Here is a 15,964-nt window from a genome sequence, read left to right on the forward strand (position 1 = left end):
ATATTTGTAATCTGAAAGTAATCAAGTCAATAATTTCAGTTATTTTGAATCGACTATGATTCCGAATTATTGGTAATAGTAATTATTGTATAGATGATTAGTGATTCCTTTATATGTAATGGTAATTTACCGTTTCACTTGATTACATTACAAGTAATCTGACACCCAGTAGTGGATTACAAAGTAAAATCAAGTAATCGTGTAATCCGGAATCGATTACGATTTGCCCATCTCTGCGGCGCTGCTGCAAGTTTTGAGACAGAAGTATATGCTAGAAAGAGATGCAGATATTTGCCACTCACTCTTACCTATAGTTGCGTCTCAAAACTTGCAGCAATAACTTGCTGGTCTAAACTCAGCTTAACGAGAACAACACACGGGCGCGCCATCTGTCCCAGCTGTGGTGCTTTACTCAGGCCACACGCTATAACCATACCGAGCGCATCGATCAGCCGCTTAGTTCCAACGCGCGCCAATAGATGGCGCAAAAACTATATTGCGAAACGGGACAATGACGTCATCTTTTTCGTGCATGCTGCCCGTAGTAACGAGTTATTAGACGTTATCACGTCAAAAGTAATTGTCAACAATGGAACATGATATTAACAAACTGATGAAAGACAAGGTTGTTATAGTACAGAGTGCAAATAACTTATAATTCCGTAATATCAATCATTTCGATTCTGACCTAACGTTAAATAGAAAATAACATGATGCGACTTTTGCAGACACTGTGACGCCAGCGTCCGCTGTATGGCTGTAATATGACCCTTGCTGCACCGTGTGTTGACACAGTTGGCACTTATGTCATTAAAATTTAGACATTTTTTGATGCATTTGCTTTTTGTACCGATCATAAGTTCCTAATTTTTTAATATTTTTCTTTTGCAAATAAGTTTCTTTGGAAAACACGACCGGTTCTGCTTCAAATCTTGCAATTTGTGACACCTTGTTAATTTTGAAATTTGTTGTATATCCGCTGTCTGATATCGAAGCAGTGGGTATAAATGGTAACACTTTAGGTTTTTTGATGCGTTGCTTTTGTTTTTTACTTAGTGGGGATTTTTCATCGAGGTAAATACTTTCTTCTAAATAGTTTGAAGGTTTTGCTCTTTTCTGTCTGGCATTTTCGACAATGAAATTTGATGTAGCTATAACTTTAGATGGTTCGTTCTTTCTGGACTTGTCATCTAGTTGTTGAAGGATATGATCTGGAAGACGCGGTACGTGAACTTCTTGGAACGAACTGTCCTTTTTAACCTGAAAAAATAATATATGCTAGAATCAACATGGTCTATAAAAACTGTAAAAAATAAAGTTCTTCATAGAAACAATGTTTTACCTTTGTCTGTTTGTTATCGCCGTCATCATCTCTATGTTTTCTCTTCTTGTTTTTCTTACCTTGTGTTTCAGTCGTTTCTGTAAATTAACAATATTATATAAAACTGGAAATACTAGCCATATAAAATCAAGATGTAAATCAACACCGAGACACACTGAAAGGTTAGGATAGATGTCGCCACAGCAACCGTTGTACAGCATGTGTTGCAAAGGCAGAAACTACTCGGAAAAAATGTACTTATGTGAGTTCCGATTGGACAGTGACATACTGACATGATCCGGTTATAGTGGCGCACCCTGGCGGAAAATATATCAGTTTACCTCCTTATTAACCCTTTCGGTGATAGTACGTCGACAGGTCATCACTGTCACCAAAAATACATGCACGTAGTAGTCTGACGAAAAAGAGTAGGAATTAAAAAGTGGGAACATCGTAGTGTCGTCCCGTTTACTCACAAGTATCGATTTGAAAGGGATGATACTACAATGTTGCCACTTTTTAATTTCTACTCTTTTTGGCCAGACTGTATATGTATATTCAGTGACAGTGCGTAGACAGGCGTAACACAATCAGCGAAAGGATTAAATACGATTATAAGCAAACGGCTTCATAAAATATGTTTATGCAAATAATAATTTGTCAAAGTACCTGATGTAAATGCCGTATCTTGGAAATCAACATCAAGATGTTTCTTTTTCTTTTTCTTAGCATTTTTCGATTCACTCGAGCCTGAAATAATAACAATAATTTAAGTGCTTGTAAGCTCACTGGCTGCGAAATTGCATGGAGAAATTATGAATGAATTCATTGATAAATTCGCCATGCATTTTTGCAGCTCACTGTGCACGTGCCACACCAAAAATAAAACTGATTTGCACGTTATTTCTGTGAATACATTTCCATTTTATAATATTTTCACATCTAAACGGTTGAACCGATATTGGTAAAATTTGCGCGCACAAGTTTACTTGTAATTTATTTCAATATTAAGTTATGCCTGCGATTCTACCTGCGTGGGATGTGCCTTATTTTCCCTCCAAATCCAAGAATAGCTTATTAAATGGCTAGTTAGCTTAATAAACTTGGTTGGCGCCATGACCCAAAATGAGTTATGGCTTGCAATACAAGCCTCTTTGCTTGGTCCAGACTTTCTGCCGCCGACGCGGAGTTGACGATATATAGTTTATTAAATTTATATCATGTTAAATATATTATAATTATATTACGTATATTCGTAATCGATAATGCCAAGTGCTACATAACATGCCTTGCAAACTTTCATAAACTCATATTATGTGATTGTCATGAATAAATGTCTTTTATCTTATCTTGATATTTTCATATACAGAGTACATACGATAGTTTTTATCATCATCACCATCAATAAAATTGCGGGGCAGATGTCAATGTGTAATAACCACTGACAATAAAATATCTAGTGAATGATAATACTTCTTACCTGACGTGTTGTTATCGTCATTATGCGAGATTTTGCGTTTTTTCTTGCTGCCGGCCAATTGATTATGCTGTTCCACGCTCTCTTGAACATCTGCAATGAAAAAGTCATGAAGATTAACTACGAAAATGAAATGAAAATGAAATGAAATGAAAATGAAATATGAAAATGAAATGAAAATGAAATATTTATTTTTCAAGTAGGCATATTACAATGCGCATATGAACGTCAAATAAAGCTACGCCGGCTCTAACCCTACGCCTCAGCCTCGAGAAGATTTCAGTCCCCCCTCAGTTGGGAGGGGGGTATCCACTATGGGACCGGCAAGAAACTCGGCGGGCAACTTCTTTTCAAAACATTACATCTTATTAACTAACATGCATTAAATAACAAGATACAATTTAACATGCAAAAGTATTCATCAAAGAATATGAACAGACTAGGTACTCTATGGAAATTAATTTCAATAAATTATATTATTGCTTACTAATACGTCGTTCTTCTTCAGAGAAAACATATCAAATTGTCACAGAAGAAAAAGATAATATGAATCTCAATATCATTAAATATGTAATTTACATACACAACATAAAATATAAAATATTTGATGTGCTTTCTTATCTGAACTGTGTCCTCTATACATAATACAATTATTTTAATTGCTATTCGTTTTTTGTAGTTTCTGGTTCGGGCCATGCATGTTTGTCTGTCAAATAGTCCTCGACTCTGTAATAAGCCTTTAACATCAATGATTTTTTTAAGTAGTTCTTAAGAGCTGGGAGGGGTAATCTCAAAGCAGTGTCAGGTAACTTATTATAAAAATGAATGCATTGACCAACAAATGACTTCTGTACTTTACGGACACGAAACTTCTTTATGGCAAGCTTATTTTTGTTTCTAGTGTTATAATTATGGATATCAGAATTTTTAGTGAAACAGTCTAAATTCTTAACAACATAAATTATACTATCATAAATGTATTGGGAAGCTACAGTTAAGATATTAATTTCTTTGAAGAGTTCTCTTACTGATTCACGTGTTCCTAAGTTGTAAATAGAACGAATGGCTCTCTTTTGTAATACAACGAATCTTAAGTCGTATGTATTTGTCGTAGGAATTTTCTTTACAAATACGACATAACAAGACAGCTACGGGCCACTTCATGCAATTATATTATTAACAATTTTGAAATATGCAACTTTTATCCTACTCTAAAACTTTTATCTTACTCTAAACGTTGAACATTAACGTATATAGGTCAAGTAAATTCAAGAAAGCTTTAGACAGAAGGACATAATGGCTGGTCTGGTCTCCATGTTCCGTATGTCTAGAAATTAACTTATTTCTCAAATAGATCTTGTGAAATTTTGCAAGCAAGTGCAATAGTTATATGCTATGGCGAAGGCGTGAGGATTCGCCGAGGTTTGATCTGGCTACGAAATATAGAATAATTAGAAATTAGCACTATACCTCTAGATTCTTGAGAATTTTCCGCATTAGACAATTTCCGCTTGCGTTTCTTAGAGTCAGAAGCAGCAAAGTTTTCACCTAAAATCAAAGATAAAAGTTGTAATCAATTTAATGCTTTCTTAGCTGAAAAGTTGTTTATTCGTTATCGAACTAAATAATTAATTTAGTGATAAACCGAGTACAGCCACTTACTTTCTCGGTGAAGTGGATTTGGTACGTCATTTCTGTGCTTTCTGCCATTCATGTAATGTTTAATAGTGGGAGATTAGAAATACCTTTCCCAAGTTAGAAGTGGCTTACAGTAGTTTTAAATTGGATATATAATTAATTTGGAATTATTTTACAGATGGCGCTAGCATAGGGTTTACCTGTCATCGCTACGTTAACCGCTCGTATGCCGCATGTCAAATTTGATAAATGATTGAAAAAGTAACTTGAGATTTAAAAATAATAGAATAGAATAGAAATCATTTATTCGTGACAAGTGACAACATAAATTGTGTCGCTTAACTTCAAAACTGGGTAAATCCATTCTGCTGTAAGGTTGATTATCTTTCAGATCATATTATATTTTTTATATATTCAACCTTAAAGCAGAATGGATTTACCCAGGTTTGAAGTTAAGCGACACAATTATTAATATTATAATAAATTTAAATTCTCGCACAGATCTGTATTTTGGCATACGAGAGGTTAAATATGGTGGCCCAAAGTTAATTATTTAATCCAAATATAGAAACAGCTAGGTTTACCTATAATAGTGGCGCCCTCCATAAAAACCTTTGACAGTTCTCAACCCCATATTCCTTAGTATATTTATTTAAGACAAACATACCTAATTCATCAGAAGCGGGCGCCGATTTCTTTTTCTTCTTCTTTTTATGTTTTTTCTTGGCACTACCTTCTTCACTAACATTTTCTGTAATACAAAAAATAGTACATTACATCAGAGGCCGGGAAAATGAGGATTTCCGGCCGGATAGGGATACGAGGCCGGGAATCCGTTTTCACGCCGAGGCATGTACAGTGCTTTTCTCAAACATACAATGAAATAAAATAAAAATGCTCTAAAGGACAATATTTTATAAAAAAAAGTTACTTTGCAGGCCTAGGCCTGAAAAATAATATGAAATCCCTTTACAGTCCTCTCGAGCTGTTGCGCCCAAAAAGCGATACTTCCCAGCCCATTTTAAGGAACGTAAAGACAATATTTCATTGCATGTTTGAGAAAATATGTTTTAATTATACTGTCTGACATAGGATTTAGACTAGTTAGTTACGGTTTGCAGTTTGTGCTAGTACTGCACTCTGGCGAAAGAAGAACAGTAACATTATCTACATATACTATATACCTATTATAGGTAGCATTTCGATCAGTCAGTTCATGAACAGCCTATTCTAATATGTAGTTGTAGATAAATTAGGTACTTACCTATAGTTTGCAAGTCTATTTCGGACGCCTTTTCACTTTGATACGGGGTTTCTTCTGGGGCTCCATCTGAATCGTCGTCGGGAACTGAAACGTTAAATTATTAAATTAAGATACGTTTGGAAACTATTTATTTATATTTATACTGTATTCATTTATACCTACTCCTCAATATTTTTAAACAAAAATTAAATAGAATTATATCCACTATGTGACTTTCTATCATAAAACGTGTTCTTGTGCTCCATGTGCAATTACTTGGTGGAAGTGGTAAAAAAATATGGTGTTGAAACATTATATTATTAAATCTGTATTTACCTAATGCTTCTAACTTTTGTTTCTTTTTCTTCTTTTCGCTTTTGGGCGTTATGGGCGGATTTGATTCTGCAGTGTTTTCTGTGGAAATATAAAAAAAGTAATAAACATGTTATCAGTAGTAACGCGTCATACAATATGGGTAGTAGATAGATAGATAGATAAATAACTTTATTCGTATCCACAACACAATTATATAAAGGCTTACATAATAAACAGGAAAAAAGAAATGTGAGTACACCGCTTAACTTAACTAACCAAAGAAAAAAGAAACAAAATTATAAAGAAACATGTGTCGTGGTACAAAAGGCGCTGGCTCAGCGTTGTGATGTGGCAAGCCACATCGCTGGTATTCTGCCAGTAACTTAGAAAAAAAAACCGGCCAAGTGCGAGTCGGACTCGCCCACCGAGGGTTCCGTACAAACTTTCTTTCAAACTACCTAGTAAAAATAATCTCATATTTTCATATAACTCTAATGACTTGACTAGAAGACAAAAGTATAGGCACTAATGAGTATTATAGTGTATAGCGCCATCTCCCGGTCAATTTGCTAACTAATTTGCGCGACCTGGTTTTTCAGGGATAATTCTTTATAATGTTAACCGATTTAAACAGTTTTTACTTTATTGGACAGAAGATGGTTTACGTAACATCTCGTATTAATTTGAAGTACGATATACATCCGCAAGGGTGGGTAAATTGAAAGTAAAAATCTGAAAAGTTTTTTGTGAATTAAAAAAAAAGTATTCAAAATACAAACACGATTATATTTTTCCTGTAATATATAGCATAAAACCAATGTTTACTAAAATTTTCATAATTTTTCGTTAGTAAACTTCGAAGATAAGGGGGGGGAACGGTATTTTTTTTACATTTTCCTTCAAAATTCTTTCTTTTTCCACAACAAAAAAATTATAAAAAATAGCTTATTTACGTTCAATTTACTACGGTAGACTACGTCGGAAACAGATGCCTCAACCTCATCGTCCAAGGCCCTAGGTCACGCGGCCGCGGTAGGCCTAAGAAGCGCTGGCTGGACGTCGTGACAGCGGACATGGAAGAGAACAATCTTTCACCTCAGGATGCCGAAGACCGGGCAAAGTGGAGAAGGCTGAGCAGGAAAGCGGACCCTGGCGCTAGGCCGGGAAAACGCTAGGTTGAAGAAGAGGAGAAGAGCTTATTTACGTTCAATTTGAGCTCTTTCCAACGATACCCCACTTGACCTAGTAACTTGAAATTTACAGTTTGCCCCCCTTTCATTTTGGCCATTTTCTACAATTAAAATTAATATATTAAAAAAAATTATACTTTCTATTTGTAGAGGTTTACAATGTTCACAACTATTCCAAATTTCAAGTTGATAGCATTAGTAGTTCTTGAGATATTTAGGAATGTGACAGACGGACAGACAGACGGACAGAGTCGCACCATAAGGGTTCCTGTTGTACCTTTTTGGTACGGAACCCTAAAAAGTAATTAAATTAAAAACACAACATGTCAAAGGTAAAGGATGCATGCATTCACAGAAAAATGCTAACTCCCTTATTCATAAACATACATTAAAGTTATCAAGCCGATATAGCTCGTTTGTCCCTTTCCGACGTATTGGTGTGATAGAAAGGGACAAACGAACTTTATCGGCTTGATAACTTTAGTGTACGTTTATGAATAAGGGGATTATGTTCAGAAGATTTGCTGGAAATCGAGTAATTCTACATTGCCAAATGTTCAGTACATTAGTATGAACAATAGTCGTGTATTATATTTCTACATATAGCACAAATTATATTCTACATAATCTACATACTACAACTGGCACACACTACAAGGAAAAAATATTTTAGTAATATGGTATCGAAACACTTCCACTACCGTTTTGTTCAGTTTTATTTCGATTTATAATTATATTTGCCTTGTATTCCTTCTTTTTGCTTTTGTACAAGATATTTAACGGCGGATCATTGAGCTCGTAAAATTCATCTATAATCAAATAAGCGGTTTAAAATTGACTTTAACTTAACATAAAGTTTACAACATATATTAAAAGCACCTACCTTTATTATCCAATAAGGTTCCAGTCGTATCTATGAAGAAGAGGTCACCTGAAAAAGAAATAGTTTTAAACAAATTAATATAAATATTTATAAGCCAATGTTAACCCTTAAATGCATATTGTTGCCATTTGGCTACAATGTATGTATATTTTGGCTAGTTTATAGCCAAAATATAAGCTGTACTTTTTTATTTATTTTTCTTAGATCCTACATCTCAATTACTAAATAAAAACATTATTTCCAACCATTTAAGAAAAAATGGCGGAAAAGTGTGAAAAAACTGGATGATGGTGATTTTTAGTACATGATTCAGGCAGATTTTTTCAGAGTTAGTAACTATTTTATGTTTAATCATTTTATCATAGGGGTTTCTCAAATAGTGTACCTTTTTAATAGTAGTAAAAGTTTTCTTATAAATTTTACTTATAATTATATATTTATATAAGTAAGATTTAGCCTATTTTACTTCTAACACTGATTTAGTATTAAAATCGATGTTAAATATTTTTTTATTATTTTTCCTAGAGTCAGAAAACCATTGTCTATCACATTATTAATTTCTAGCTAAAAGAAAAAAATCATGCATTTAAGGGTTAATCTTTATAATTGACCATTACAAACCAGTAATCTAAAAATAAACGCTGTGTAGAACAGAAAATTATGAAATGAGAGGGACAGAAAAACTCATTTTTGAATAGAGTCAGGCCCCGTAGCCGAATGGCATTTCTACGACGCGCAACGAAAACGAAACGTCGCGAAAGGCGAAAGGTAGTCTGGTTCTGTCGCGCCAATACGCAAGAGCGATAGAGATAGATATCTACGAGCGTTTCGTTTCGTGAGCGTTAGTGCATTCGGCTACGCACGCAGGTCTGTAAGGATTGAGTCAACGCCATAATTTCATCAAAGTTGGACGTTTAAAATGACATCTGGACCATTGAGGCTGTCAATATAGGTGATACTGATGTAGTTTTGTAATTAGTTTATACTTACTACTTTCAGGTTCAGCAGCTAGGGAGGACTTGCGTTTCTTCTTTTTATTTGTTTTGTCATCATTATATTCAGTTTCAGGAACTACTAGAAAAGATATAACGTATTATATTTTTTATGTAGTTGTTATGAGGTCGCGGGTGATAGAGAGGTATGGGGGTATGGAAGAGAAGGACATGCTGCGCCGACCCCAAATGACTGGCATAAGGGCAGGCGAATGATGATGTAGGTGTTATATTCGCGGTGTTTCAATCACAATAATTGGGCAATTGATTCATGTTAAAATTATAAAATGAAGCTCAACGAGTAGGTTAAATAACATACATATATAGTCTGTATTCCCAAAAGGGGTAGTCTGATCACATGAAACTGCTAAAGTTTAAAAATATATGGAGATTATAAATACCTTGAGATTCCTCTTCAGTAGGTTCTGACATAGAATGTTTCTTTTTCTTCTTCTTTCCACTTTCGCTGATAGATGTGTTAACATTTTTAGAGATGTTCAAAGTATCTAAAAAAAAGTTTGCATTAACAATAGACAATGAATGAACCAATAATACCAACATGAGGGATGCCATAAAGAAAAAAAAGACACGGCCCTTAGGGCTGATGTACAGTGTTGCAAGTGTAGTTGTAGGAGGGCTTGGGCCGAGATTTTCGGAGCTAGCGTTTAGCGTCAAGGTCTTCGAGTCTTCACAATATGGCACAGCGTTGAGCGCATGCAATTTTTTATTTATTTACTTTATTCATTAAGGTTTACCAACATTGTTGACATATAATAAAGTACAAGCTAATACGTGTAAAGGCATGGTGTCACAATCAAAGGTAAACATGGCGTGCGTAACAAAAAAAAGAGTATATAACTATAAGTACTACAACGCAATGTTGAGATAATGGTACGGCCGCTTACTGTAAGCGCATTGTCACTTTTCATACACTATGTGGTCGCTTGCATTCGACGCTGCGTCTATCGCATAAAATGACCTCGCGTTTAAAATAAATAAAGTCGATTCACATACAAAGACATACGGGTAAAATATGAAAGTAGACTTTATAGCAAAGACATATGTAACTCCGTATAGACAGCTACAGTCTAAGAAAAAAACGTACCTCTGTCTGTAGTAGGCCTGGCACATGATTGGCGTGAGAGTATGTCGCCGCGAGATAGACTACCCGTCCTTATGTCATTGATACAGTTAAAAGAAGACGTGTGATCTATCTCGTGACGACATACTCTCGCGGCAATAATGTGTAGGCCTACAGAACCACATAGAAATAGGTATGGTGGCCTAGATGGCGTTACACCTTCGGGGGATGCTCGGCTAGATGGCGCTAATATTAATATTTTTTTTTTATACTACGTCGGTGGCAAACAAGTATACGGCCCGCCTGATGTAAAGCGGTCACCGTAACCTATGGATGCCTGCAACTCAAACAGTGTCACATGCGCGTTGCCACCCCATTAGAAACTTGTACATTCCCTTTTGCTGTGTTAAGTACACAGCAAAAAGGAGTGTACAAGTTCTAAGGAGGGTTCGGGTTGCCGACGACTCAAAGGACAATAAACGGAACAAGTTAGTTCCGTAAGTCCTCCCGTCATCAGCACACCGCACCCTCGTTGAGCTCTGGCAGCCTTACTCACCGACAGGAACACAACACTATGAGTAGGGTCTAGTGCTATTTGGCTGCGGTCTTCTGTAAGGCGGAGGTACTACCCCAGTTGGGCTCTGCTCTAGATTCGAGCGAGACGATATCCGCTGTGCTGTGCCCTACCACACAAAGCGGAATATCATTCGCTATGCCCTACCTCCTACTAAAATTAATTGACATTTTAACACATATCAAGCTAAGAATATGGGCCAAATTGTCAAAACTGAGGTTCAAAAGTTTTAAGCCTGTGTCGAGAGATGGCAGTCTATGCACTGTGATTACATATTTTACTTTGACAGTAACCCTTTGCTTTATAGTAACTACCTTGAGTTTCTTCTTCAGCGGGTTCTGATATAGAATGTTTCTTTTTCTTCTTCATTCCACTTTCATTCAATGAAACGTTAACATTTTTCGAGACGTTCAAGATATCTGAAAAACAAGACAATGATATTTAGTGGCATTCTTTTGCAAGACGAATTCCTATTGAAAACTTAAATGAAAATGTCTTTATTGTACCTAAAGCAATAAGGCTTTTATGCATAGCACCACCACAATTTTTATCATCATCAATACAATTTTTATACAGAACAGAAATAACTTAGTTGCACTTATCAAATAAATCATTACAATAGGCTAGTTTCCTACTAGTCAAATCAGCTTCTTTTCAAGAACTGTCAAAACGATTTGCTAATAGGGAATTACTATGAAATACTGAGGAGTGACGTCACGGTCAATTCATTAACTTTATATCTTTCTCTTTGACTTATTAAATAGAAATTATGTTTAAACATAACTACAGTCAACATATTTCTTCTAATTATGTGGTGTTTTATTTCGTGCACTGCATAAAATATTTTATTTTAAGTATAGGAAATTAGCCTATTACCTTTAACCTCCTCTTCAGGGGCTTCTGATATAGAATGTTTCTTTTTCTTCTTTATTCCACTTTCATTCATAGAAACGTTAGCATTTTTGGAGACATTCAATGTATCTGAAAATCAAAACAATGATAATAAGTTTATACAGAACAAAAATAGGTTGGGTACCTAGCTTATACAGTTCTAACTTTTTAGTATGAAAAAAAAAATCACCTGTAGTCTCATCTTCAGCGGGTTCAGAAATTGAATGTTTTTTTTTCTTCTTTATTCCACTTTCATTCATAGAAACGTTAACATTTTTCGAGACATTCAATGTATCTAAAAAACAAAACAATGATAAGTTTATACAAAATAAAAAGAGATAAATGAATTTGGTTACTTTATTTAATAATATAAATAAATTAAAATTACCTTTAGTCTCACCTTCAGTGGGTTCTGAGATTGAATGTTTCTTTTTCTTCTTAATTCCACTTTCATTCATAGAAACGTTAACATTTTTCGAGACATTCAATGTATCTAAAAAACAAAACAATGATAAGTTTATACAAAATAAAAAGAGATAAATGAATTTGGTTACTTTATTTAATAATATAAATAAATTAAAATTACCTTTAGTCTCACCTTCAGCGGGTTCTGAGATTGAATGTTTCTTTTTCTTCTTAATTCCACTTTCATTCATAGAAACATTAACATTTTTGGAGACATTCAATGTATCTGAAAACCAAAACAATTATAAGTTTACACAGAATACAAAGATAAAGTAATGTGTCATACTTTTAATTGAATAATACAAATACAGACGCAAATACAGGGTTGAGTGGAAGAAGCGAAAGGAGGCCTTTGCCCAGCAGTGGGACACTACATCAGGACAATAAAAAAAATTACAAATACATTAATTTACCTTTCGTCTCTTCTTCAGCGGGTTCTGACATTGAATGTTTCTTTTTCTTCTTTATTCCACTTTCATTCATAGAAACGTTAATATTTTTAGAGACATTCAATGTATCTGAAAATCAAAACAATGATATGTTTACATAGAACAAAGAGGATCGAGTATTATAGAGAGTTACTGTCGAAGTAAAATGTGTAATCACAGTGCATAGACTGCCATCTCTGGACACAGGCTTAAAACTTTTGGACCTCAGTTTTGACAATTTGGCCCATATTCTTATCTTGATATGTGTTAAAATGTCAAATAATAATATTAGCGCCATCTAGCTGAGCGTACCCCAAAGGTGTAATGCCATCTAGGTCACCGTTCCTTTTTCTGTATGGTACTGAGGTACGTATTTTTCTTAGACTTTATCTGTCTATACCATAGATAAATCAAGAAAGATTGGTAACTCAGTACATCGCTACATGGCCTACTTAAACGCGAGTTATCGTCGCTGGTACCTCTTAGTTTTCGAGTTATTTACAGATGGCGCTATTTTCAATGTTTAAAAGTGCCGTCTAGTGAGATAATAATTAATTACATTGCCGAGTAACCATAACTGAATATGATTCAATATTTCGAGGCGGCGGCACCTCGTTTTTTGGCTCAGGGGTTAGAGTATTTGACTTGCATTTTTGAGATCTCAGGTTCGAGACCCAGCTCCGTTTTTTTTTTAAATTTGTTTAAAAATAATTATGTTGTTGTTTTTCACTTTTTTTATCTACCTAGTTGAATATTAGAAAAATAAAATATGATGTGAATTTGAATCATAGAAAAGTAAGTATAAATTTTTCGCGCCTACTTGTTGTATGTGTGTTTATAAAACCGATACGCCCATAGGGAAGTACCTATCTTATCTACCTACTCGACTCTCCAATCACTTGCCGCCGTGTCAAGAGGATCATGTACTAAAGGACTGAAGTGTTTTTTTGCAATGATTATGGTCCAAGAGCTGGCAGGATTTTGGAGTAGGTCCATGAGGCAACCTGGAAAGGTGCTCAGATGCTTCTCTAATCATGACCAACACCGAGTTTAACGCCGAGTGTGGAGTTGAAAAACGAGCGAGTGTAAGGATTCTATAGGTGAACCACGAGCGAAGCGAGTGGTTCGAGAGTAGAATCCTGAACTTGCGAGTTTTTTAACACACGAGAAGTAAAATACATTTGCACCCGAGTGTAACACAAAACTTTTCCCCTCACTATAGCGAGGAAACTACAAGGCAAAAAAATGCGTTTATCACTGCTTCCAGTAGTTCCACAGGTGGTAAATCATCTTTATTACCAGATTCACCTGCTTTTTACACGACTGCCCCAAAAAAAGAGTGTATTGTTTTCAGCGTTCATGTTTGTATGTACACAGAAAAAAATGGTTTTTTGAAACAAGAACCAGATGTGTTTCACCTAATATTTCTTGATCTCAAATATATATATCTTGAAATAAGATAATCTCACTAACGTTTCAAAAATTTAAAATTCTTCATATTCAAGACCGAAAATCTTGGATGAAAGCAAATATTATTTGAGTCAAAATTTATATCTCAAATCAAAACTAATTTATTTCTCACCTGAAGAATGATTAAACAGATTTGATTTAAGAATTCATTCTTGTGCCAATATAGAGTCAAACTTAGCTCAAGATTACATTTAAATCTCAAATGAACAACTGAAAAGTATTCAAGCAAGTAATATATTACTTGATAGGAGATATTATTTAGTTCACCCAAGAATTATTGAAATATTCAGCCAAGTATGTAGACATTCTAAAATCAAGTAATGTATTTCTTGGTAAAAGATTTTACTAGTTTCATTCAAGATCTAGTTATATTTACAATCAAGAATTTACAAAATCTTAAAGCAAGTAATATATTTCTTGGTAAAAGATATTACTAGTTTCATTCAAGATCTAGTTAAATTTACAATCAAGAATTTAAAAAATCTTAAAGCAAGTAATATATTTCTCGGTAGAAGATATTACTAGTTTCATTCAAGATTCAGTTAAATTAATAACCAAGAATTAAGACAATCTAAAAGAAAGTAATATATTTCTCGGTATTAAAAGATATTACTAATTTCATTCAAGATTCAATTAAATTAACAAACAAGAATTTAGACATTCTAAAAGCAAGTAATGTATTTCTCGGTAGAAGATATTACTAGTTTTATTCAAGATTCACTTAAATTAACAATCAAGAATTAAGATTATCTCAAAACAAATAATATACTTCTCGGTAAAAGATATTACTAGTTTTATTCAAGATTCAGTTAAATTAACAATCAAGAATTTAGACATTTTAAAAGGAAATAATTTCTCGGTGGAAGATATTACTAGTTCAATCAAGATTCGGCTAAATTAACAATCAAGAATCAGAAATCCTAAAAGCAAGTACCTAATATATTTCTCGGTAGAAGATATTACTAGTTTCACTCAAGATTCAGTTAAATTAACAATGAAGAATGTAATAATATATAATATGACTAAGGACTACAAATACTACTATAGACAACAACACCCACACTCAGTATTACTATAGACTATAAATTTGTATGATAAGAAGCAAGCAAAGCATTTGTCACGGGTTTTAGTAATGTTTGCTGGAAAAACAATTAGTAGGTACTGAAAAGTATCGAAGTAGCGGGAATTCCCGGTACGACGCAGGTACCGGACATTTTAGTCTGGTACTGAAGATTGTACCGGCACCGCAATCTATATACCTAAATATTGGCTTATACACGGTGTTTCCGGTATCACTCAAAACCTCAGACACCCCAACTGATTTTTATTTTTTTAAACTCATCTAGAGTATTCATTTTTTAATCTGATCGTTACTTTTTTTTAAATTGAATTTTTAATTTTCTGTACAGCTCTACTTGACTTTTAGCTCTACACTCAATAAAATAATTGCTAACTACCATCATAAACCATAAGACTATTTATTTGTGTACGTTACTGCAACGACATAAGGTTTACCAATAGACAGCTAAGATGTCAATGTAAAACACTTTAAAGCTTTGTCACAGTAAACTTCAAATTGGACAGGTAATCGCAGTAAGCAAATAAACTCAATATTCAAAATGACAAGGTTGTAATTAGGTAAGAGTTGAATTTGTTATGACTTATGATAAACATTAAGATTGAACTGACAAACAACGTCAAACTAGTAGCGGAAAAAATAATCGTCCATGTAACCAGCCAGTATTAATACCCCTAAATACTGAAAAAAGGTAAACAACCTCTAGCAATGCGATATACACAATGTTGTATTACGAGTACAATAGAATGGGCACGTAAAAAATAACTAATAATACTAATTTAAATAAAAATATTACCCCCATCAAGATATAGCTCAATCGATTCTACTCTCGATTCTGAACAAACTGTTTTCAGGTTTTTAGTGTTAAGTGAAACACGGTGTATGCGTTGTACAAACCATAGCGAGGATTAAATACTT

The 15,964-nt window shown here is 34.2% G+C and overlaps 1 protein-coding gene across 8 annotated transcripts in view; it reads right to left on the minus strand.

The window, feature by feature from the left end:
• Nucleotides 1-578: 578 nt before the first annotated feature.
• Nucleotides 579-15,964, minus strand: part of LOC125226328 (microtubule-associated protein futsch-like) — a 67,773-nt gene continuing 52,387 nt past the window's right edge. For 3 of the 8 annotated variants that reach the window (XM_048130281.1, XM_048130285.1, XM_048130279.1), the window contains 17 exons: nt 12,484-12,588; nt 12,192-12,296; nt 11,994-12,098; nt 11,796-11,900; nt 11,591-11,695; nt 11,029-11,133; nt 9,461-9,565; nt 9,058-9,141; nt 8,068-8,115; nt 6,016-6,093; nt 5,701-5,784; nt 5,104-5,187; nt 4,269-4,346; nt 2,802-2,891; nt 1,991-2,071; nt 1,343-1,419; nt 579-1,260 (listed from right to left, as the gene is read on the minus strand). In XM_048130281.1, coding sequence (XP_047986238.1) covers nt 811-1,260; nt 1,343-1,419; nt 1,991-2,071; nt 2,802-2,891; nt 4,269-4,346; nt 5,104-5,187; nt 5,701-5,784; nt 6,016-6,093; nt 8,068-8,115; nt 9,058-9,141; nt 9,461-9,565; nt 11,029-11,133; nt 11,591-11,695; nt 11,796-11,900; nt 11,994-12,098; nt 12,192-12,296; nt 12,484-12,588 — 1,889 coding nt within the window. In that variant the 3' untranslated portion in view covers nt 579-810. The remainder of the gene's footprint in view (nt 1,261-1,342; nt 1,420-1,990; nt 2,072-2,801; nt 2,892-4,268; nt 4,347-5,103; nt 5,188-5,700; nt 5,785-6,015; nt 6,094-8,067; nt 8,116-9,057; nt 9,142-9,460; nt 9,566-11,028; nt 11,134-11,590; nt 11,696-11,795; nt 11,901-11,993; nt 12,099-12,191; nt 12,297-12,483; nt 12,589-15,964) is intronic. The other 5 variants (XM_048130284.1, XM_048130282.1, XM_048130283.1 and 2 more) reach the window with 5 other exon arrangements.

The sequence above is a fragment of the Leguminivora glycinivorella genome, chromosome 5 (assembly GCF_023078275.1).
Source record: "Leguminivora glycinivorella isolate SPB_JAAS2020 chromosome 5, LegGlyc_1.1, whole genome shotgun sequence".
Classification (NCBI taxonomy): Eukaryota; Metazoa; Arthropoda; class Insecta; order Lepidoptera; family Tortricidae; genus Leguminivora; species Leguminivora glycinivorella.